This window comes from Cygnus olor, chromosome 2, assembly GCF_009769625.2.
Source record: "Cygnus olor isolate bCygOlo1 chromosome 2, bCygOlo1.pri.v2, whole genome shotgun sequence".
Taxonomy (NCBI): domain Eukaryota; kingdom Metazoa; phylum Chordata; class Aves; order Anseriformes; family Anatidae; genus Cygnus; species Cygnus olor.
In genome coordinates this window covers 148,954,718-148,980,163 of record NC_049170.1, presented here as the reverse complement: position 1 = coordinate 148,980,163, position 25,446 = coordinate 148,954,718, and the positions used below count along the sequence as shown (strand labels likewise).

Genomic DNA, 25,446 nt, shown 5'->3' with positions numbered 1-25,446 from the left:
ACTTGCTCCTCAATAACCTACAGCAAGTTGAGCATTACACATCAAATTTGGTGAGCAGTAGAGCTGTACAGGTCTTGGACAGTCAAAAATTTGGTGCTTTCATAAGAGGGAGGAACAATTCAACTATCTCTCAATGCCAGAACTTCTTGACCTGAAATTCACAGAGCTCATGAGTTCTTTCATGGGATTTACTAAGAAAATTATATGGCCACGAAATAACTCAAATGGAAGACTGAGCTCTGAAGTTTATTACTCCTTCTATGAGAATTTTGGGGAACCACTTTTTCCATGTTAGCGTATCCATGCCATACATTTTGATATAAATGTGGAGAATTCCTGGCAATTTCATGGTGTCCACATTAGAGGTCTCATTGGTCTGCACGCTCTTTTAATTAGCTAGTTTATTTAAAATATTGGTATGCCATTAAGTACTGATTAATACTGAAAATAACCAGCAATGAGACCGGTAAGATTCCAATATGAGGTGACAGTCATAAAGTCTACTCTATTTGGTATCTGTGGCTGGCCAAACTGTTTTAGATAGCACAGGAGGGAAAAAAAAAGATGCAGCATTTTACATAAATTTGAGGAACAGGGACACATAATGAGAGCAAACTTGGCTAATATTGGAGAGAGTCAAGAAGCAAATAGTAGATTTGAAGAATGATTCATTCTTTTACAACAGTTCTTTAAATCTGAATTTCTGTTAAGGGAAAAACTAAAAATCTCAAAATCTCTCATGGAGGATAATAACCTAGCATGTACCCAAATATGCAATCCTGGTAATGAGGAGAGGCAACTATCTTTCTGATAAACATTGTTTTTCCCCTTTTACTTATTTATTAGCTATAGAAAAAAGAAATCTACTATGGTATTTTCATTTTTTTTTCCACTGCCTCCTATTTAATCTGGCTGAACCTCCAATTGCAGGAAAGGATGAAAGTACTTCTTAACTTTAGGGAGGCCCAGAAACCAAACAGATACAGGTTCAAATTTCCCACCTGGCCCTTATATCTGTAAAATGCTTGGCAGTGCCTGGCCTTCTACAAAAAGAGATACCATCTAGTCTTGGCACTTGGCTATATTAGGGATTGTTCTACCTAACAAAGCAACAAAGAAAATATTTATTTTTATTGGTATCTTTGAAATGAAATAAACCTTTACACTTTGTTTATAAGCAAGGCCATTTAGAAGCCTTCTGCATGTATTCATTCATTGCTCCATCCTTTATTTTAAGAGGACTATTTCCTCCTACTTTTGTTACTACTTGCTTTTCAAGTCTACATCTATAATTATTAGCTCTGGAAAGTGTTCAGGGAAACCGTCTCTGTCTTGGCCAGATGTCAATTTTTTTGATGTGTTATTCTGCTTCTGGAGCTGATCACTGGACGGATGCTACTTGTGATCAGGGTATAGGACCCTCAACCAGGGACAGCACTGAAGGAGTTTTACTCTTTCTTACAGCTTTCCAAATGATAAACAGCATAACACAGCCCTTTTAAAAACATCAGAACAAGAAGTTCAAGAGCCCATAACGCCAAAATCAGAATATAGTGAAAAATGGCATGTAGCCCGTCCACTTCAGTGGAGGCTGGAAAATTTACTGTTATGAAAGATGTGATTGAAGATGCACAACATCCACTTTTGAAAGCCTTAAATCCACACAATTGGTTTAATGCTGCCAGGGTTAATTAATGAGTCCCACAGGATTATAAAATAGTAACCAGAGTTGTGCATGATGAGGCTTTAAAACATAGATCCTCACCTGTTCCCACCTGTGATTAGTGGCTTCTCAGGGTGTGTGGTGGATATCAAGGGTACTCCGAGGTCATGAGAAATTTCATCCTCCTTCTCATGCAGCAGACTTTCTTCCACTTCTCCACCACGTGCCTTCTTTTTCCCTCCAGCTCCCACTGATACTCCATCAGTAACTCTACCAAAGTTACCTAGAGACACAGGATTACAAGTGAAGAGATGGCTGCCTTGGAGTTGGTAATGAGGTTTTAAAAGAGGAAGAATATTCAAAGTGAAAAATCTTTGTCCCTCCATGTTCATTAGTTGTTCTGGCCATTCCCCAGCATATAAAGGTCCTAATAATTTAAGTCTATCACAATGTCTTTTCAGACTCCAGGACAGGGCTTTTTTGCCAGCCCTACCTAATAGGTACCTAGGGTATCACAGAGTGGTGTGATTTTCTGTTTGCTGGACCCTAGGAAAACAAAAGGAACTTCTGCTTTTGATAAAGAAATTCAGAAGCAAAACCAATACTGTTGTTGATATTTCTATATCCTGGAGCCTCTATGTGTGTTTGATTTAAATAGCAACTGTATTTCTTCTTTACAACATGTGTATGATCATCACAAAGTCTGATCTCAGAAGTGCTAAAGCTCATTTTCAGCCAAGAAAATTTTGCAAAGTAGGGTTGCAGAGGGACCTTCAGCAATAACAATACTTGGAGGCCCCAACTTCATGCCTGAATCCACACAACTCTGCTAACAATACAGCCATCTTCTCTGATACGATTTTGCCTTAAAGGGCAGTTATCAACACTGGAGAAGAGGTGCATCCATCAGAGTGGTAATTACAGATTTTATAAGAGACAGGCAGAAAACATTCACTGCAGGAAAGGGGTGTGCTGAGTCACCCCATACAACATCACAATCTGGATTTTAGGTTCATCTCATCACGTAAATAATGGATATTTGCCAAATGTGGATCTGAATTTCAACTGCACAGATAACTGACAGATGTTCAGGTCCGGAGTTCAGAGCCAGACTCATCTTTAGTATTAACTCCAACAAGACTCAGTATCATTTCTTGCCCAACTATGTACATGAGTTTCTTGTTATTCCTAGCTCTGCTTCCTGCTGAGTTTCAGCATGAATCAATATCACTCATTGATTTCTCTGTTTGTCAGAGTAACTCCCTGCACACATACCCTTACAATTGAGTGTACCAACTTATGTAAGCACTAAGATGGCAAGTGTCAGGGTGTTACTCTGCTTTTGGACTCTAACACAGAGATAAGCGTACCCCTGCAAGGGAAATAAGACCATTTCTGGCTTCTCTCTCAGGGGAAATTTCTTCTGGTTTGAAAATATCCAGTCAACATTCATGAAAACGTCTTATTTTTTTCTTTACTCTGCTCCTGGGGACAATTCAGCTCCAACATGAGGATGCTGCTCATGCAGTACTGCCCTGCTTTACCCAGAAAGCGAACAGGACTTATCAGGAGGATCTCACAGGGCGAGCTGGTGCATTCATTTTAAGGCTTGGCTATACAATAACACCTGTGCCACACTCACAAACCCACATGTAGGTCAGCAGGGTTGGCCAAGAGGGTCCACACAGACCCTCCCTGCAAAGAGGCTCCATCACAGCCAGGGACAAGTTGCAACGAGCACTGCAGAATGAGTGCCATCCTGAGATAAACCTTTTCAGTTGGATCTCCCAGGAGATTTGGAGGCTAAATACTGGGTGAGTCGCTGTGTATTGAGTGGGAGAATTTGTATTAATACAGAGCACCTGGGAGTAGAGACAGCTAAGTGACTAGAGTAAGCATGATGCTACCCAGGGAAATGATGATCAGAGTTTAATACAAACCTATAATCCCTGCTCTGAAGGTGATGCCTGAACCCTGAGACAGAGCTGTCAATAGCACATAGTGTCCACTTGCAGTCAAGACCTCCTCTCTGCTTTGGGGATGAGCTTAACACACTTACCAATGGAAACCTCAAAGGTTATTGGCTTGTCCCCAACCTTCCTATCAATCATTGTGGCTTCAAAAAATGTCCCAAAGAGCAGGAAATCCTCCATTTTCTCTTCATAGATCTATTGGAGAAGAAGGAGGCAGGAAAAAAAAAGACATTTATTTTATCTTCTCCTCTTTTTTATAGCACAGAGCCTTTACAAGTCTCTAGCAGCTGTGTTACTGTTGTATATCTATCAGTCTGAGGTGCTCAGTGACACAATATGTAGGGAGAAGTAATATCACTCTAACAATCTGCTCTGATTGGAAAAAGAAAAAGAAAAAGAAAAAGAAAAAGAAAAAGAAAGAAAAAGAAAAAGAAAAAGAAAAAGAAAAAGAAAAAGAAAAAGAAAAAGAAAAAGAAAAAGAAAAAGAAAAAGAAAAAGAAAAAGAAAAAGAAAAAGAAAAAGAAAAAGAAAAAAATAGCTGTATGACTTTGGTCTTATCAATAGTGTCCAGCTCTGTCAGATGGTCACATAAAAGTCATTACCTCTCGCTTCATACTCCACCTCACCAGTAGTCTATATTAAATGGTTTCAGTATATCCCCATATTCTTATACCATCATTCAACCTACGGCAGTTCAAGGGCTCTCTTTGAGTGCAACAGCAACAACATGTCACTATCCTGAGATAAGTTATTTTGCAGTAAGTGTAGCATTTGCATTGTGATAGTAAATGCTACCATGCTAATGCATCCAGGCAAGGGAGTGCTTGTCCAGCTCTACTTCCCCAGGGACGACTGTAACCTACTGCCCTTGTGTTTGTACTGTCAAGACATTGGCCTTCCTCAGGGATGCTCAGTGAGACCAGTAAGACACTAAGATTTCTGGCATTCACATTTTATTAGATGCCAGCCCTGTGCAAAATCCTACTGAAACCAAGCAGCCATTGATTTTGTTTTATTCTTCTGTGCTTTAAACCACAGGCACAAAGGCGGGCTCTCCGTGTGTGGGGAGCAGTCCTTTGCTGTTTACCTTCCCTGGCATCACAGCACAGAAACCGGTAACCCTGTTTGCAGCTTTTCACAGAACGTGGAAGCACAGGAACTAAACAGTCTCAACACAGAAGCACACCCTGAAAAGGGTAACGACCTTCTGTGGAGTTTTGAGACTCAGTTTGGCTCTTTATAAACCTATTGGAGACCCATCCAAGGAAAGCTAGCTGAGACCTCCAGTGCTCTCGGGTTATTAACAAAACAAGCTATTAGTCCCAAGACAAGACTAAGCTCAAGCGAGCTGAATTTTTTCATTTGAGTTCTCCTCAAATTCACATCCTGACTGCCACAATCTACCTGATGCAAATACTACTGATTTCACAGCACGAATACTCATCTCCTGAAGCCCATTAGGCAAGATCAGAACTAGTGTCTTTTGCAACAGTGAGGCAATGAATAAAACATCAGCTGTACATGAATATTTGTTTCCCTGCCTTTTGCAAAGCAGAAACCGCTTTTGACATAGCCCATGACCTCTTCATTTTAAATAAAAAAACAAAACCCTTTGCTATACACAGCAAAGGAGCATAGGTCTTCACTGAAAGGATTAGCAGCATCTCAAATCAAAGTTAACACCACAAGCAGACTGCAGCTCCAGAGTAGCGTTAGCTTCTCTGCACCTTAATTATTTTCAGCACGAACCTAGAGCGTGGTGTGCCTAGTAAAGCTGAGGCTCAGAGCTTATGACCAACACATCCACCACACATTATAAAGAAAGCAAATTACAAATGTTTAATGACTCAGTCAATAAAGTTGAGCTTTGGGGCCAGGTAATTTACCTCTGCAGTCTCAGAGGCACTATGCAACTTTTTTTGCCTTATTTGTAATGGCTCCCGTTCCTGCTTTTCTTTTCAGAGAGTCGTAATACAATTACTGTGTCTACTGTAGCAAGAAATATTGCTGAATGTCAAAAACAAAAGAATATCAAGCAGCATTGCATTATGTTGTTGCCTTTTTCTCATTCTGTATTTGAAACTGAGGCGAAGTTATCAAAAATGAATCCTTATTACTATTATTAATATTTATTGGTGTTTCAGCAGGGTTTGTTCCCCTGCCCAGAGTATTTAGCTAGTATCTAAAACCATATTGTCTGAAGGCCTCATAAAAATGGATCTCCTCTATATAAAGGAAAATCTATATGAAAATAAATTTCTTTTCATGTCACGTCTATTACGATCTTCAGAGAAGACCTGAGGGACGAAGGCAATTTACAGCTATTTAAGCATATAAAGCAAGACCAGGGCACAGGCTTGCACACTGGCTTACAATTACCCATACCATTTCTCTGCTAACACACTCCTTGACCTGTTCCAGCTAGCACTCATGCAGGCAATGATGGGGCACAGTCTAAGAAAAAGCACTTGACAAGACTAGACCTCAAGATCAGAGAACCATTTCTCGTGTTTTATTTACTTGTAGAGATGGAGTCAGAAGACCAAGAATCAGATCTACTAAGGGACACAATTACCTTAGGCACTAAGGTGAGACTCCCAATACAAAAGCCAAAATTTTGATCAGTGGCATGCTGTACTGAAGGGGGAAGAAAACTGGTTAAAAAATATTTTTTCTTCCCAATTAAAAAAAATAGAGCTTTTATATGTACCCATGTGCTGTTGCTCCCAGACTGTGATGTGATGGAGCAAGGAATCAGAGAGTGGTTCAGCATCTGAGCCCACGTTTGCCACAACTACACAACCTCGTTAAAGCATCATAGCACAGATCCTCCAAGGTTGCAAATCCTTACAGCAGGTGAAGGTAGTAAATTTACATCGGTTAACTTCAGCTGAGGCTAAGCCAATCTAAATCTGCACTGAAAATGCAGGACTAAAGGAAGAAAGTTAGACGCAGCCATCTAGGCTGCACTTGAATTTCTCTGCACTTGCAGAAATTTTACATCAGTGTTTCCCTACTGACTTCAATCAACAACTACCAATTTTCTCAAATGAGTGCAGGAAATCAGACTTAATTATTACAATTTATTCCCTTAGCTCTCTACCATTTAGCAGGTATTACATCCTGTAAGGTTGTAGTAGGAACACATGGATGCAGCTAGTGCAGAAAGGGCAATAGGGCAGAAGAATAAGTTTTATGGAAACTGAGTCCTAAGCGATACTTCCTGTCAGTTACAGATACATATTAATGCTTTATTTTATATTAATGTTTTTTTTTAAATGCTAATATTAATGTGTTGCTTGATTATGGGAAGATACCAAGACTATGGAACCAAGACGTAAAAGCAGTATTGCATGACCAGAAGCCAAATACACAAGTCAGAGCCGTCCTCAGAGGTACAGGGACACATGTTAATCAGTCTCTTAATATCATACTGACCTCTGAAGGCACATCAAATGGCTCGACTTCCACTTCAGTTGAGTTTGTCTTATCTGAAGGAGAAGCTGACTTTCCATCCTCTCCTGCTTTGTCAGTTTTGTCTTTTCCTTTGGCTGCTTTGGAGTCTTTGTCTTTAGATGGCAATTTGATATCCTTGATAACCCTTGAAAACTTCGACTCACGGGCTCCTCCTGAAAGGATCTCCACAGCAATCTCTATGAAGAGACGTCCCCTGAAGGAGGCCCCTTCTCCAAAACCTTCATTAAGCTCCTGGTGGTCATCCATGAGGCTGTGATTCCTGGCTGAGCCATAGAGATTGATCCAGGCAGGCCCAAAGGTAGGCAAGAACCCTGGAGATAAAGCACATTTAACGGCATTTCCGTTTGGCATTAGCGCGCTCTCCTGACAGTCTGCTCAAAGAAAGCTTGCCTCTTGTGCACCAAAAGCCAAACCTGGACCCATTTTTATACCAGTGGAGACCAATTCACTATTTTTCAGGGCAATTCTTAGGCACCAAGGAGCCTCTGTCAATACCCAGCCAGGGACTCTGCCAACCTGAAGCTCTTTCTCAGAAGCTATTCATACTACATGTGCTGGGTGCGTGGATCCTATTGCACCTCTTGGAAAAAAACAGAGCTTGCTACTACAGACTGAGGACTGGGACACAGTGGGAGAGGCTTTCTTGCCTTGTCAAGACTGTTCACAAGCCCATGCCACTGTCCGCCTTATATGATTTATCTTTTTGTTGTTGTTGTTGTTGTTGTTGTTGTTTAAGGCCTCAGCTACAGATTTAAATTGCCAAGTTTAAGGAGGTACCAGGGCTTTGCTGAGCTGTGATAACTGACCATGTTCCACACTAGGATAACACAGCATAAATAAGGCTATAGATGTATGCTCAAACATCAGTGAAAAGATTCCAGGTAGTGAACTTCACATACATGAGGGTTTACACACTATTCTGTGTTACCTCCTTGAGCCGTGATAGCACTTTGCTCTTCCTGGATAGATCAGAAACACAAGCCCAGGATGCCTGTAATTTGCACTTTGTGCTTTCATTGGCAGACAGAAACTAGCACAAACTACAAACTTACATCAGTCATTCCTAATGAGCTAGAGCAAGTTATTGCCACAGTCACAAAGAAGGCACCAAATTACGTAGCAGCCCCGTAACAAGAAAATCAGTGGCACACCACTATACAACAAGCACAACGAGATACAACTTCAGATTAAGCAAGAGAATAGCTTTCAGAACCAACAAAAAACTTGGATTTACTTGAGCTCTGGGAATCCCTGAAATGGGATTAGTCAATGCCCAGATCTCAAGCAAGTAGATTTTACTGTAGGGACATATTTTGGAAACTGCATTTTTCCTTTTACCTTTGTCACCATCTTGTTCATTTGATATTTTCTTCAAATCGATGAAATGGGTGGCTAAGGCCACGTCATTCATGCTGCCTTCATCCCAGACCTGGATTTTGACTCTTCGGCAGAGTGGAGGGAACATTTCCTTGAAGATAATCTGTTCGTGCCATACAGGATCTGCACAGTTCTTTTGCACTGTTGTCCGACCCTGAAATAAAAGTCCAGCATATTTAACCCTAGAGGGATCAGACTCTGGAGAACAGCAGTGAGTATAGCAGAAATTGCACTCAGCAACATCTCTCCAGTCAATTTTTAAGCACAAATATCCTATCCTGAAAGTTTATCTATTAGATTGTTTATTTTCCCCTCTGTATCTAATAAAAGAACACATTATGACTTAAGAATTCTCACCTGCATATAGTGGAGCTTGGAATAAAATTTAATTCTTCAGGGCCTTTATGCACAAAACATGTCTAGGAAGCCAGACTTTGGTGTTTCTGCTACAAACTGCACATCTTTAAATGGCTTTTGAAATACCTTGGTAGTAGTAATGCAGTGCAATTTGTCTCGTAAGATGAAATTCATTATAGCTGCCAGGCTGTAGGTACCAATGGAATTACCTTAATCGAGGCAATTTATCTAGTATAAAATATGATTACTGTGGCTCGTGTTCTGGGCATACGCCTGTGTGCTAGGGAGGTTGACTGGAGCTCCTCCTAGCCTGGGGGAGAGGGCAGGACCACAACACAGTCAGTGCAGCTGCGGGCCTTCTACTTTCACATTTGGTGAAGACAAACAAGTAAAAAAGCCCACCAACAATACCTCTAAACCCATATTTTCCATGCCAGCCTGCAAACTCACATCGGTCACCCATTCTTGTGTCTTCTTCAGATCTCTATTAAGCCTGAAGAAGCTGCACACATTTGACGAATCATTTTAAACCATACTAGTTTCAGATGTAACACTTTGCAATTTGGGTTCACAATAAAAGATGAAATCAGCACCACAGGCATCATTCTTATGCCCAAAACACCTGTAAAGGATGAACTAGAGTTCACCCCAGGGCTTCCATGCACACAGAAAGCATTACTGGTTTAAAACCTTTTCCAGTCAGATTCTTTCCTTGATAGGTCAATAATCAAGACAAGCTCCCTGACACAGTGCTTCATGGACTTAACAGAGGAACCAGATCCCTGGGTCCTCTTCCACCATCAAGTCAGAAGGCAGCTCTCTGTAGCACTGTGTTAAATATTGCAGGAGCTGCAGAAGTAATGAAGCCAGGCATCACTGACAGTCTACTTGAATGCTTCTTCTCTTGCTACCCCCAGAAAACTTGCAAGGTTTTCTGCTGAATTACAGCAGAATAATTCCCCAGTGAATACACATCCCTAAAATCCAGATTGCACCTACCTTACTGATTTCAATCCTGTTTTCTTTCTTCACTTTAAGGAGACCAGAATATAGGACTGACGTAATACTACACTGGGTGATTCACTGTCTTGTAACTGGATGTTTCAATAACTTCTGCAGAATTCACTTTCCCCTCCTGCTGCACAACTCTAACCTACAGCTGTGAGGCTGATACCAGTTCTTCCACTGGCATTAAGTATTTCCTTCACTTTGTTCCTGCACAATTTAAGAATTTAAAATTTTCCTTCTGATGAAAGAAATATGCCTTCCCTGATTTACATAACAACAATATGAAGGACATCATCTCTATTGCCCGCCTATAACATAGCTAGCAGGAAAGAAGGCCTACATTTGTGATCAAGAGGATCCCAATTACCATTTGACCTGCAAACATGACCACCACATAGGGATCCACAAGGTCCTTACTGTCACCTATGAATGCTTTGGTGACATTGGCCATGATGCTAGAGTTCATCTTCGGAAGCCCTTCTGCTTTGTAAATTCTCACATAAAATCTGGCCCATGGTCTTTCAGATGGAAATCCTTTGGGGATCAAGAGGTTCCTGAAAGCAGAAAGAAGCCAAATCCTTAAAACAGAAAACTCAATGAAGTGATGTTTTTCTCCAAAATTGTCATCTCAAGTTAGCTTGTGTTCTGAGTAGGCACAAAAACGGGTATGAATTTGTTTCTGCATCTAAACCAAAATGTTTTCTGGTTACCATGAGAAAGTGGTACAGCATTATTCAGGAAACACGTCTATGTGATAGAGAACTAACTACAAAAGTACGGAAAACATAGTTTGGAGGTGACCTCTGGATGTCATCTGGTCCAACCCCCTGCTCAATACAGGTTCAGCTGGATCAGGTTGTTCAAGACCTTGTCCAGTAAATTCTGAATATCTCCAAGGATGGAGATTTCCTGCTCTCTCTTTGTCCCTGCTACGTTTGATCACCTTTATGGTACAACATTTTTCCTTATATATTCTCTGAAATTCCCATATTTTAATGTGCATCCAAAGCCTCTCATCCTTCTACTTTGAAAAGAGTCCAGCTCTGTCCTCTTCATTAGACAGTTGAAGACAACAGTAAGACACTCCTTAACCTGCATTTCTTAAGGCTCAAGTAACCAACCCACTCCCCCTCTTGTAGGCCATGGGTTCCAGCCCCGTCATCTTGGTGGCCCTCCTTGGACTTTGTCCCGCATGTCAGTACTGACCAGAAACATTGCTCTTGTAAAATGTGAAGTATGCTGGCAGCTCATTACCAACTTGAATTTCTGTATTTTATATGGAGAATGCACTTGAGTTTACCTAAGAATATAGAAAACATCTATGTACACACATCTGATAGATGAGAAGGAATAGCATCTCCTCGTGCTTTTTCTTCTTACTTCACTGCTTTTCAGAAATATTTCAACTGGTTTCAGATCAATGAACCTTCTGTCAGGGATAATCTGGCACTTAGCCACAGGGCATGGTCAACTCTATCAGCTACAGAGAAGTGACCCTAATGTGCCTTTCAATTTAGATGAGAGGATTATAAAAAAAACTCTCTTTGAGTACATCAGAACAGCCAGGTATATGGTGACTTCTGCTATTAACCCTGTGTTAGCAAGGCCAGGACTGAAAATAGAGCAGAGGGCTTTTGAGGTACTTAGTAAAGAAGAATGCGGTAAAACAAAACAAAACAAAACAAAAAATCTATAGCAATACTTTTCAATCTGCTCCTCAGTATCAGCTGTTTTCTGTGTGGCTTGTATTGTGTCGCCTTTGCCAGTCACACTGATGTCACACTTCAGGTATCCCTTGGCTCCCGTCCTAATGTCAGCAGGGTCTGTGAGAAGAGCCCACTTGTCACAAAAATGATGACCTGTAAGATAGACAAGCAAACACGCAGCTAGAGGTGGGTGTGAAACATGCAAATGTTCATGCAAATTCACCCACAACAGCCCTTGTTTCAGCCCTGCTTGATCAACCCTCTTCATGCAAGGTCCTAAAACTTTACATTAAGTCATTGACCATCACCTTGGGTATGTAAAGGAGTGAGAGGGGGAGACCAGAGTCTGCTAGGATGCTCTGGGATCGCAGGGCTATGATCAACCCTCAGACACAGCTGTCCCATAAAGCTGAGTAAGAAATTCAGGCACTAGAGCAGCCTGTGTGACTATTCAGTCAGGCTATTTTTCTTCATTCATTAATTCAGGAGCCCTGAAGAGAGGATGGCCTGAATGATTCTGCTGTTTTGTCTTTAGATGCCATAGCTGATGCCATAGATGCCATAAACATATCCATTCCTAAAGACTGAGACAAGACCTGGTCCTTGAGTAATTGTGGAGGAAAAAAAGATGTGTTCTGTGGATGGTTGTAAAAACAGACCAACAAAAAAAAAAAAAGGGGGTGGGGGGGGAGATAGGTAATCTTCTCTTAGCTTCAAATTTCAGAAAAAACTGGACATCTCTGAAGACGGCAGGTCAGGTGGAGCCATGGTGACCTCTTCATCACTTCCTTCATTCTCTCCCCCTTTCTGGTGAGCCTCTATTCTCACCTTGAGCTCTCCTCACAATTTCTTCTATGCTCCCTTCTCTCTCCCTACCTCCACCCATTCTACCCCAACACATGTGGTGGACCTTCAGCTGCTCTGCAACAAGCAGGTGGATTCAGGTTTTGTAAGCATTCAGGTGCCCACTCTGACTCACTAAAGAAAAGCTGGCTCCAATAAGTGCATCCACCAATGAGCAGATTGTCAAGATGTTTTCAAGGTTGAACTTTTTTTCCCAAAACTTCAGCTGGTTCTCTGGTACCCATATAGGAAAACAATGAAAAAAAAATGCTAAATTTATCCCTTGGCATATACCTCAAACACCTAAGTAGAAAAGCAGTGCACCTCCCTCTTCCCTCTTCTCATCTTATTTAACAGACAAAAAAGGACCGAAAATGTACCACTTACCTGGCTGACCATACACTGTCCCCAGATCTACTTTAAAGGAGCCTATCAGCACACTCCCAATCAGTTTATGGTGCATAACCTGTTAGAAAAAGACAGATTAAAGAATGTCATTATCTCTCTTCTCAGCATAAGAAAGAGCAATCCAAAGATCACATTTGGTTCAGAGGTAATAAGAAGTGATGTTCAGCACCACCCGAAGATGGCTGCACATAGCTGCAGATACAGTGAGCATTTGAAATCTCTTCTTCCCCTGTGCCTTGTGCCAATTTAGAAACCAATGCAGTCACATCCAGGTGGAATCACAGAGGTTCATCCCAGCTCCCAGGATTAAATAGGTCAGGAATCAGATGGATGCGTCTTCACAGCAGATGCATTTATGTTACTTATCCGGTCAGTTTAAAATAAATCATAATAAATATAAACACATGGGGCACAGCTGGTTCCACATTAGGCTGCAGAAATTTTATCACTTTCTGTGAAAGAGACGATTTGCCATATGAACTGAGTACACCCACAGGAGAAAGAATTAAAGTGTTTCTTTGCAACATGTCAATGTGAACAAAACCAAGAGACTCAATTCTGCTTCACCCCCCACAATATTAATGAAGTCAGAGAAGTGATATAGATGTAAATGGGATGGCAGGCAGGCCCCAGTGAGTCTGTCTCCTTATCCTTCCTGCCAAGTAATGAACTTAATTTAATTCAATTTAATTCAAATTTAATTAATAATATTCCTTTGTCAGATAATTTCTGAATCTATGTACTTGTGTGTCTGGTTTTCAAATGTGTGTGTGCTCCATCTTTTAGACAAGGCAGATGCTAGCAACATATTCCAAAGGAAGATTGGCTCTGGAACTGCATTTGTGAAACAATAAGACTCTCACCTTGGTTCTGAATAGTTTAAAAGTTTGAATGAAACCCATTCCTTGCTTGGGAAAAAGTTTCTGAAGGCAGCCTGATTTATCTGGGAAACCTTGGCCGAACTCCAAAAAGAAACTAAAACCCTGGGTCCACAGAAGCTAAATCTAAATGTTGGGGCTAAATATCCACGCATCTGAGAGCATTTTAGGGATGTAGAAGACTTCCTACCCTGGATTTCGACCTGTACATCCTTGGTAGAGATACATGTCTGTTGTAATTTTTCATTGGATATTTCATGTGACTTCATTTTGTGCATTATTCTCCACTGTGCCACTGTGATTGAGGGATCATACTCACTTATCCTTGGAAAAACCTCACTTCAACATGGAAGGTGTTGAAGTAGTGTGGACAAAGAAGCACTTCTAATTCAACATTGTGATTAAAGCTTAAAAATTAAGTGACCTTTGTGTGGAAGAGAAGCCAGAGTGAAGCCATGGCTTCATGCACTAGTGCTGCTTTCTCTCAGTCCCTGCTGACACCAGGTCCCATCATAGCACTGGAGCCTTACTCTGATGAAGCTGGACTGGGGCACCAATGGGGGAAGAAGCCATGAAAGCTGAAGAGTTTCAAAATTACACTTTTGGAGGAACTACATGGAAACAAGAGCTTGTCCAAATTGACTGTTTTCACCACAGGATGGATGGAAGGGGGAAGCTGGCTGTAGGCTTTCTGTGGCCAAAAAAAAAAAAAGGAGTTCTTTTATGATGCAGAAACAAGAGGAGGGGATGTGGTAAATTCATATGGTCTTGTCTCAATGCTCTTTTATTTTCTCTCCAGGGAATGATAAGATGTTCAGACTGTTAGATGTGTAACCCTCACTACTCTAAGCTTTAGGAGATTTGCTGTGTGAACTGTGATGTCCTTGGAAATGCCTTCTATTCCTACTGAAACAATGAGGGTTTCCACTCCTTGTAGAACACATGGCACTTATAACTGCTGAGGAAATACCTCACTGCTTCTATTAAGTGCTCTGCATCTTTCCCAGTACTTTTTCAAGCATATTTTTTCTAAAGCAGCAAATAAGGTGAACGTGAAGTTTATAGTGAATGCCTTCATATTCTCTGAGAGGGAGCATTGTACCTAATCTACATTGTACCTCATTAAGGGTTTGTGGCTTTCCAAACTTGATTGACTCTATAGATGACTGAATGTTTTTCTTTGGATTTTCTGAGTGCGGACAAGTATGAGCAGTGTTCACGTCGGGAGCATTTCACTACTGAAGATATAGGCTTAGCATGGAAGGGGCATCTACTACAAGGTTGCTGGAATGCACTGGGAGATATTAACTAAGAAAAATATCTATTCCTTAGCAGGTGCTAAGAACCAGCTAATCTCATTTTCTCCTCAAATGTAGAGTTTTAATGCAGCTAGAATAACTGCTGAACTGATGCGCAATAGCACTAATCTTTTTTGATTTCCTTGAGCTTCCAGATGCAGATGAGTTCATTTTCACAGATTAAATGAATTCAGTGCATGAGTGATTGCTAATAATGGAGGCTGCCAATCTTTGCTTTTCCTCAGGTGAGTTTCATGCTAAGCAAGTGCTGGGAAGATTTCCATACCCCAGGGTTTCCTCCTCTCCCAAAGTGTGTTTCCTCTCTTATTTATTTCTATTCCTCTGATACGTTGCCTTCTCCAAAACTGTATTGCAAGGCAGTGATTTTCTGTTTTCAGCAGCATACATGAGCATTGCACTAGGTTAGTATTTTCTTTTAAAATGTCATTTTTATCTAAAAGGCCTTCTTTAATTTCTTGGTCTTGCACCTTCAGCAGGTGTAAATCAAAATGTTCTCTGAGGCTGACAAAACTATGCAGATTGATACCAGTAAATGCTGGCACATTCTCCCACACACCCCAACACCCTCAGAAAGCTGGCAATTTCCCCTGCTCCACTGGATGTACGGAAGCATTATCTAAAGAATGCCAGATCCAAAAGACTGGTCATACCTTGGAGAAAAATAACTATACATCCCTAAGCAGCAATAGTTCACAGAAGTTGATCTGTCAGTATTATCCTGATACTAACCATGTCAGAGGAACGTATGGGGGCCATACATTGTGATGTAAGTCATAACAGTGAGACAGTATCTATTCCCATTCAGAAAATGAGCCAGTGTCAGCCTGTAGTAAACTCTGTACTCATGGATACATGACGGTCAGGTGTGCAGATACCCTGCAGAAGTACAAATTTCAGGTATTTGAGCTGTGGACAGCCCAAGAGCTGCTGCTGTGGATAAGGTACCTGGATATCTTAGTTAAAAACAGCTGTATCTGAGGAACTGAGATAAGCCAGAAGTTTCATTAGCCATTTGATACAAGGTGAAGCTTGAAAACTAAAACGACAAAGACAATGCTGACAACTGGTAACTAAGGTGAAGTTTCTCCTTCTACCTCACAGACTGCCAAGACAGCAACACGTGTCCCTGAAAATACACACCTAATCTTCCGTTACATTGAGCTTTACATTCCTTCAAATCATTGTCAGCTGCCTTTCTTCCTTTTCCTCTCCCTCTCCTTCCTCCTTCCTACTCTTCACGCTGCCTTCATAGCACTCTTGGTACCTAAAATTATTTCTCCTTTTAATTGCACTAAGAAGAAAGAAACATTTAGAGCCAAAATGACATAAACAACAATGACCTTTACTTACTGTACTGGGCTTTCCTAGGTACTTACAGAGATGTTGATTATTTTGTCGAACAGAAACACCTGTGGTCCAACGAAATCAAACACAAAGTACTGTGGAAAAAAAAGGACAGCAGATCAGAATCAACCTTGTGATGGTAGCAGCACTGTCAGCAACGTGTCCTGGTGAGAAACTGGGGGTGTGGGGAGATGGTGGTGGGCACAGCAAAGCCCTTCCTCTGCTCCCTGGATCACCATTTCTGTAACCCAGACCCATTTGCCCTCTCTCCAGTTGGCCCTCTCTCCTTGCATGGCTGCATAGCACGGACCATGGCACTCACTCTGCATCAGAGGTTATTGTCAAAAGGGACAACAGGCATGAGGAAACCCAAAGGAGCATTTGTTCTGGGAGTTGTTTTCATGTGATTTGTCACCAGCTGGGAAAAACATACATCAAGGAAGGGTTAAAGCAGGGAAATGGTAGACAAGGGTGGATGGGGTAGTTTAGACAAATCTCCCAAATGGATCATATGGAAAAATGATGAGGCAGCAGTAGTGGGGTGAGGCAGGATGTGATAGGGAGATCAGGATGGACAGAGCTTCAGAAGAAAAAGAGCAAAGAGAGCCAAACTCAAGAGGGCCATTGCCATTGCTTTTCCAAGCTTGAAACTCAAACAGCTCCTGGGCAGACATCCCTACACAAACAGGCAGATGCTACCAACTTTGCCCGTCCCTGTTCAAGCTACCAGCCAGTGGAGAACACCCAGAACAACTGAAGAAAGTGCCTTCCCCAGGAGAAAGCACCAACCTCATTGTAGAAGGGGGCATTCGTGCCTTCCTTCACTGTTGTTTGCTTCTTCTCATCACCAATCTCGATGATCACCACCGGGTCAATGTTCTCACCCACCAGCTGCCTGGCCTCGATGATGGTGATGGCAATCTGCAGGGTGCAAGGACACCATGTACTCTCCCAGGCTCACCTCCAGCCCACCATGGGATTTCACAGGCACGTAAGGGCTCTCACCCCCTGCTCACCTGGTAGTTCTGGGATTTCATCTCCTCTTCATGAATCCTGGGCACCAGCTTTGCCCTGTGTCAATCACAAAATAGTTCATTAGGCATCTCTAGGCAAGCACTACTACTTGGACATGATTTGGAAAGACTGTCACTAAGCTGGCATTGTTTGTGGCAGGTGGCTTTGTCACGAGCTGTTAGGCTTGCTTTCCCCAGCAGTCACTCAAACACCATCAGAGGGACATGTGTGGTAGACAGGAGTAGCTCAAGGGCTCAGACCTGTGATCAGATGAGGACTGCGTAGCGAGGTGAACCACAGTAGCTCTCCTTGGGCAAAGCCCATGCACACAGAAAGCAAAATATCTCCCTCCTCTTCTGTTGGAATTTGGCTACAAGCACTGGTCTGCTTGTATCTCTCAGGAGCTCAGAGCACACTCAAGGACAGTTGCTCAGCTTTGTAACTGGCAATTTGGTAAGTGCCACAGTTTGTACCTGAGCAATTCCACCTCCCATGCAGAACGGTGCCCAGTTATTCTTCTACCCTTTCCTATTGCTTCTCATGAAACGTGAAGAGGATGACAGGTTTTCATACATGGCAGAATTCAGTGTAATCATTCCTTGGGTACTATAGAATTTCATACCTGGATATGTATGGCATGTCTCTGGCTGTCATGTATTTGCCAATAGGGAAATGCTTTGCATCTGCACAACCCAGAGCAGCTACCTGCCATGTATGGGAATGATTTCACCCATTGATCCTGTCAAACCTGACTCCGTTCCTCCCCCACATGAAAAAACAACTACACAAACACTTGGTTATAGATGTTGCTGTCCCCTTTGGCTCATTTTCATTAGCAGCAGAGTTCAGGCCCTCTCGGCACCAATTTCAGTCTCTCCCTGCACTGGATAGCACCTGGTGACAATCTGTCTTGAGCTGATAATATTTTGCCAGGAAGTACATCCCACTCTGTCATGTGGAAGGAGTGAAGGGATCACTGCTGTCAGCAAATGGATTTTCTGTCAGCAGGCGTACTGCCGTATGGCAATGCCATTCCCCAGAAGGATGGAAAAAGTATTTTGGGGGATGTTAGGTAAGATATGCCAAGGACAACCTTTTCCTCTTTGGGCTTAAGGATGCAAAAACACTGGACAATGCACTGCTGTTCATCAGGTCTTCCTCTTCCTCTTCTTGTCTTCCAAAAGTGTCATGGTGAAGATTCTCACTTCCGTCATGATCACCTGGTGAGTAAAACAAATAAGAAATCTTTATGCCTCTGATATTTGCGAGGAAAAGATAACTTGGAGCAGTTAGCAGCAATTATTTCATCAACATGAGCTGACTATTTTGTTTATTTATGTATCACACTTAAAGATCACAATTAGGACTTGTATGGAGCAGCACAGATGAGCAGCAGCTCCCCTTCTGTGCAAAACCATATGCTGCATGTAAATGCCCCTCTCTTCACCCCATGTGCATTTGCAACAGGCACATACGCACCAGTGGCATCTGATTGCCTTATCTCTCATCTGCTAGAAAGATGGTGGGACAGATTGTGAGTTTTTTGCATGTATTTGCAGCAGCGAGTCTGCCATTCATGGTTTGTTTTAATAGTGTGGCACCCTCCGGTTCCTTCCAAGTGACCGAAGTGGAGCCTAAATTTGAAATCATTTCTCAAAATTTCAAATCAGTTCCACAATGCAGAGATGATGAACTGGAGATCAAGAACAGAAAAAGAGAGTTGAAGAACACGATTCATGGGATCTCTTGTAGACAGCTATGCTCAGATGAGACAAATTGCTTCCAGCAGTGCCTATTTTAGTTCCTCACCAAAGAGAGTCTCAGCCAGTAGCTCAGAGGTACACATCTACATTTGAACAGAGAAGCCCTTCCCACACTGCTCTGCTTAGTCTTCCTAGTCCAAAGGAAGCCCTGCCAGCATCCCTGCCCCTTGTTGAGTGTGTTTATGTTCAACGCCTGCCTTGGGAAGGGACTTGTGTGTTTGGAGTGAAAGTTTAGAAATTGGTTGCCTGTAATTAATTCTGATACATACATATAAGCACAAAATGTTCATTGACTCTGGACTTGAGCTATTTCTGGTCTAGAAGCTGCCAAGTGGCACCCACAAAACTATTGATGAGTTGCTCAGCAACACTCAGTGGCTTACATGACTTTATGGAGACAGCTCTACATCAAATGAAAGAAAATACATTCAAGTGTATTTTTTGCAAGTGCTCTATGGCACTGTATTCCAACTACAAAACTAGACAAAGGGTTTTAATAGTGCTTCCCTGTCACTTTGCAATGGTATGGTTCCTTGAGGAGTACTTACAGAATACTGATGGTAGCAAAGGACCATTCACCATCTAGTAAATCTTACTTGCATTTCTAATTTTAGCACTCATCAGGTTTGAATGCATCTGCGCCATTGGCAGCTGGATTCCACAAGCCCCTACTCCAAGCAAACCACCAGACAAGTACATACAGATGGGACTTTTGCTATTGCTGCAAAGCAGCCAGGCATGAGCCAGCTCCAGCCTGGGTGCCCTACTGCCCTGTTAGGGCAGCTCTGTGTTCAAGCTGACATACCTCTTAATGAAGGTTCCTCCACTATAAGTCTCATATACCATATATGCTCTCTGTCTGCTCCTCTGGCTCTTGTCTGATGTCCCCAGAACACAGGGAGGGGGAATTATCTCTGTGTAGACATGGCTTGATTTGCACCCCTTGAGGAAAAGGCGCCTGTTAACAGTTTTGCACCTGTAGCACTAAGCTCCCATGACAACCCCCATATCCTATTTACTCTAGAGCATGCTGTTTGATTATGGGCTTGTAGTACTCTGTACTGTTTGCCATGTGAGCTAAAACAGATAAAACTTCCCTCTCCTCAGCTGGGAACAGGCATGTGCTAGTGTGACGTCCTGCCTGGACCACTCTTTACAAGGTTTTTACGTGTTGTTTCTGTTGTGATGTAAACTCTTTGCAATGCTTCTTTTGTTTTACAGATCCATTCTCCTGACATTTTAATATCTGAATCAATATCCTTTTTTTACTCGATAACCATGTGTATGCTGCACATAACCGATCATCAGGAATTATTCCATTATGGGGATCCATCAAATGGTTCAAAGAGTGACCACACCCCCTCACTGCACACTTCCTTGATAAGTCTCCTAAACCCAAATCCCCAGTCAACTGAGAGAGAGCAGGTAATTTCTGTATCTTTACGAGTTCAGATCCCTCAGCAAGATGGCACTGATGAAATGTGTGAAGATCATAGAATCATAGAATATCCAAGTTGGAAGGGACCCACAAGGATCATTGAGTCCAACTCCTGGGTCCCCAAAGGACCACCCAATAAATAAGTAAATAAATAAAACGGACCACATGTCTGAGAGTGGTGTCCAAACACTTCGTGAACTCCGGCAGGCTCAGTGCCGTGACCACTGCCCTGGGGAGCCTGTCCCAGTGCCTGACCGCCTCTGGGTGCAGAACCTTCCCCTAACCCCCAGCCTGACCCTCCCCTGTCCCAGCCCCATGCCGTTCCCTCGGGTCCTGTCGCTGTCCCCAGAGAGCAGAGCTCAGTGCCTGCCCCTCCGCTCCCCTCGTGAGGGAGCCGCAGGCCGCCATGAGGCCTCCCCTCAGCCTGCTCTGCTCTGGGCTGAGCAAACCAAAGGACCTCAACTTCTCCTTTTAAGTCTTTCTCTCTCGGCCTTTCACCATCCTTGTATCCCCGCTTTGGACTTTCTCTAACAGCTTTATGACTTTCTTATACTGTAGTGCCCCAAACTGCACATAGTGCTCGAGGTAAGGCCGCACAGCGCAGAGCAGTGCAGGACAGTCACTTCCCTCGACCAACTAGCAATGCCGTGCTTGATGCACCCCAGGGTACGGTTGGCCCTCCTGGCTGCCAGGGCACACTGCTGGCTCATATTCAACTTGCTGTTGACCAAAACCCCCAGATCCCTCTCTGTGGGGCTGCTCTCCAGCATCGCATCCCCCAGTCTGTACGTACAGCCAGGTTTGCCCCTTCCCAGGTGCAGAATCCAACACTCGCTCTTGTTAAACTTCATATTGTTGGTGATTGCCCTGCTCTCTGATTTGTCCAGATCTCTCTGCAAGGCCTCACCACCCTCGACGGAGTCAACAGCCGCAAGCATAAGATGCAGCATAAGGACTCCAATCCATGCAAAGACTCAAAGGCAGTATTTGAAAAATCAGTTACAGAGAACTGAATGCTTACATGGAAAACAGAAGCAAATTATAGCGTGGTATTTCTTGTAGAGCATGGTATATTTATAAAGCATAAGATAAATAAAGATAAATAAGATAAATAAACTCAAACATAACTGTAATTACTAAGAAGCTCAATAGAGTTTGGTTTTCTCTTTCTCTAAAAGCCAAGATCCCTTGCTGTAAGGACCAGAGGAAAATCTTTTTGCTTAAGGTAGTGCCCTTTAGCTAAGTAGTGTTTATGACACAAAATAAGTATTCCTGTTTCTACCCAACGGTGAGTCAAGATACACATGGCTGGTTTATTGCAGCACTGTAATTCACAGGCTGCATTAAACCCTTAGGAGTCCATGTTTTAAAGATCCCATTAAATTTCAAGCATGAGATTGCAAAAAAGCACAAAAAAGCAAACAATTTGTTGTGGCTGAAATATGAGTTTTGGTGAAGGTGAATGGGAGGTCTTTGGGGTAGGAGGAAAATGGCAGTGGTAGGGTGTTCTAGAGAATGTTTCCTTAGCTTGAGAACCAACAGAGTGTTAGGGGGTAAGAAATAAAAGACTCTGCATGTCTTACAGATGTACCTACATCTGTCAAAATTAAAAAAACCACTCTGCCATACATTTAAGAGGAGAACTGTTACTATATAAAGCTCCCAGCTTTATTTAGCCAGCCTATCCAGCCATAACAGACTACTAAAGTTATGTTCTGCAGTTTTTATAACAAGCATAGCTTCTGAAAGAATTATACGATGATGTATCTATCTCTAAATAAAGAAATAATAATAAATTAAAAAAAAAAACTTTTAAAAACATGCCATCTGTCTATGGAAAGAATCAGGCTAACATTTTTGTTTTACTCTATCAGATACAACAGTCTGAACTTGCAGGATCTGAAGGTGGATTTAACAAAACAGTTAATATAAAAAGAATAATCTCTCTGTTTACTTAAGAGCTATAAAGAGTTTACTGCCCATTTTATCAATATTAAGACACAATTCAAATGAGTTCACATGAAATTAGGTATAGTATAATCCCCAACTTGCTCTCGTCTGTTGCAGTATTTATTTACAGGGCCTTACCTAGTGCGTCTTTGTTTGCAATAGTCAACCCTTTCTCGCCTTTTTTCTTCTTCTTCAGCTTCATGCCAGCAAACAGCCCCTTTCTGAAAAATTAAGGAAAAGCAATCATTGTAATAGCTTCCAGCCCTTCTCTGTGCTGGACTCTGATTTAAGGACCTGTTGAGAGAGAGATCTGATTTCCATGTGAGATCATTATATTACGATTTCCCTTCTATTGAAAGAATACAAGGGAATGCTCTGGATTCTTACTTCATCTAATTTTGTTTATTTTTAAAATTTGGCAGTGTACAGACAAACATGACGAGAGAAGAGCCAGAGCTTCATTTCAAACCAAGACAGCAGGAAGAGATAAAAAAGGAAATCCAAGTTTCCAGTTCTACTAATTTCTCCACACATAATTCTTATGCCTGTGATGAGACCAGAGATAAAAAGTTCTGACAAATTATAGGTTCCAGGTCAAAAGCAGTTTTGCAGTGAATAAGGTAAACATAAAAGCATTTGTTTAAGCTTTATCGGTAAGGATGTGCACTGTGCTGGTGGCACATCCACCACAACAGCTTTTGCCATTTATTTATTTAGTTCTCACTCCCTTCCAGCAGCAAAGCCACAAGCAGAGCTGGACAAGAGTTTCTCCTCAAGCTGTGTCGCAGGGATGCTTCAGACCAGCATCAACCCCAGCTACCACTGCATGTGGCTTTTCTGCTCCCACTCCTTCCTATTCTGAACTAGGGGATTAATCTGGTTTAAAACTAAGCCTACTAGAGCTCAGTGGGGTTTTAGGCACATCATTTCTCAGATCATGCCCGGTTAAAGTCACTCTATGGCCCCAGTAAGGCTTTCTTACTTCTTGCATTCATTCTGTTTTAGCCACAGCCCCTTGCCAGGAGCCTACCACCGTCATTCAGGAGCAGCAGGTGTTCATGGGGTGAGGTCCGGCATGGCCCTGGGCTGGCTGCCATCACATATAAAACATGACAAGACACTCATCAAGGACCTACACAGTCCTGCTTCCTGAGAAACCAATGGCAAAACTCCCTGCAGCAGCAGGCAGTTCAATGCTGAGATAAGCTAAAGCATCTCTCCCAGCGACAGCACAGAGCCAGACTGGCTATTCAGAGCTTTGTGCCGTTTTGCCTTTTCCTATTTTACTCTCCCATTGGTCCTTCAGCTCTTTTGTGAGTAGAGAGAAAGAGCAGTTGTATTTTGTAGAGCTGGTTTTACAGAGAGGGGGAAAAGGAAACATCTCTATAAACGTCATACAGTATTTTGCCCTCAACGGAGAGTCTTCTTTTTCTTTCCATAGCCCATCCAAAGAAGGCAAAAGAAGGGCCATGAGTCCCTCCTCCTTGGCTACCAGCCAGCATCATCCCACCAAACCCTCTTTCTTTGCCTTCTGATGGGGTCCAGCAGCAGCAGTCCTGGAATAGGACACTGATGCTGTTCTGACATTTCACAAGAGCAGAACAAAAGTATGACTACAAGAGTAATAAATTTATCAGTCTTCAGTTCAGATATGACCTGCTGCTCCAAACTCTGCTCCTCCATGTCCCAGAACCAAGGCAGGAGTTGATGCCCTGCAAGGAAAAGCCATGGGGGGGAAGATGGGACTTCTCCCCGCTGTCCTTGAGGAGGGCTCAGCATAGCATCTCTTCTCAGCAACAAGGAAGAGAAACACCATTTTTGCATTAAGGCTGCGCCCAGATTTCCCCTTTCAACTCAAGATTTTGAACAGAGGTTGGGGAGCAGCTGCTGTCCTGCAATTGCATCCCTGAGAGATTAAAGTGAGGAAATTTAGCACAGCTGTACTTTGGGGAAGGACTGGCTGGTTTTTGTTTATCTTCATAGTTTTCTTATCTCTTCTTCCTTTAACAAAGTGTGATTTAAGCTGCATGATTCATCATTTGAGAGGAGACTGGGGAGTGGAAATCGAATCACTGAGCACTGGAGCGTGTAGTTTAATTTTTCCAGGTTTCTGAAGGATTGAACCAGTGGTTAATAATGATCCTTAAAGTCTGCATGTGTCATTTCTTGCTGCCAAAGTAGGTTTGGCAAAACAATTACAATAACATAGGAGACACGCAGAAGTTTCTCCTTAATGATAAACCGGGCAGTACTTGGAACAGGGGTGGGCATTAATGGTCTCTTGGCCTTGAATGCCTGAGCTAAGACCAAAAAAAAAGAAAAAAAATTGAGAAAAAAATAGTAGAGAAACTATTTTGGAAAATATTTTCATTAGATAAAAACTCGTGAACTTATTTTGAATTAACCAGATCACCCTGACTTATACTCAGAAATCCAAAGTCATTGCAAAGGATTCATTTTGCTTTACTTCATGTGAAAAATTCACATTGTTGCAGATATTGCCTGATTGTTGTCAGCATAGTTCAAATTTCACATTCTGTATACACAGCAGTGAAATAAATGGTTCTGTTTGCAGGCAATTTCATCCTCTTCAATTTGAAATGTCACAAAAACGTACATCAGCATAGCTGAAACATTTCATTTTGAAATGTTGAAATTACATACTTTTATATTTTGAAAACAGACTTCTTTACAACTTATTTTTAAAGCTGAGACATTCACTGAAACCCACACAAATTTGTGAGTAGTGGTGGATTTCAACCCACCTAGAACTTCCCTTGTATTAGGGTACTGCTCTCTATCATTTTCCCAATTGTTGGTAGCATTAATTCAAGAGGAGGTCTCTGTGGGCAGGATTTAATACTATGTTTTTTCCAAGGAAACAAATATACCTCGCATTTCAGAGGGGGAAACAATCTGTAGTGCTTG

General features: G+C 42.1%; 1 protein-coding gene across 1 annotated transcript in view; it reads right to left on the bottom strand.

The window, feature by feature from the left end:
* Positions 1-22,910, bottom strand: part of FER1L6 (fer-1 like family member 6) — a 65,740-nt gene extending 42,830 nt beyond the window's left edge. The window contains 13 exon segments of the mRNA XM_040547780.1: positions 1,766-1,946; positions 3,723-3,831; positions 7,075-7,424; positions 8,452-8,644; positions 10,223-10,409; positions 11,558-11,714; positions 12,792-12,870; positions 16,386-16,448; positions 17,143-17,274; positions 17,370-17,424; positions 18,461-18,587; positions 22,657-22,799; positions 22,906-22,910. Of these exon segments, the coding sequence (XP_040403714.1) occupies positions 1,766-1,946; positions 3,723-3,831; positions 7,075-7,424; positions 8,452-8,644; positions 10,223-10,409; positions 11,558-11,714; positions 12,792-12,870; positions 16,386-16,448; positions 17,143-17,274; positions 17,370-17,424; positions 18,461-18,587; positions 22,657-22,799; positions 22,906-22,910 (1,781 nt within the window).
* Positions 22,911-25,446: the final 2,536 nt, after the last annotated feature.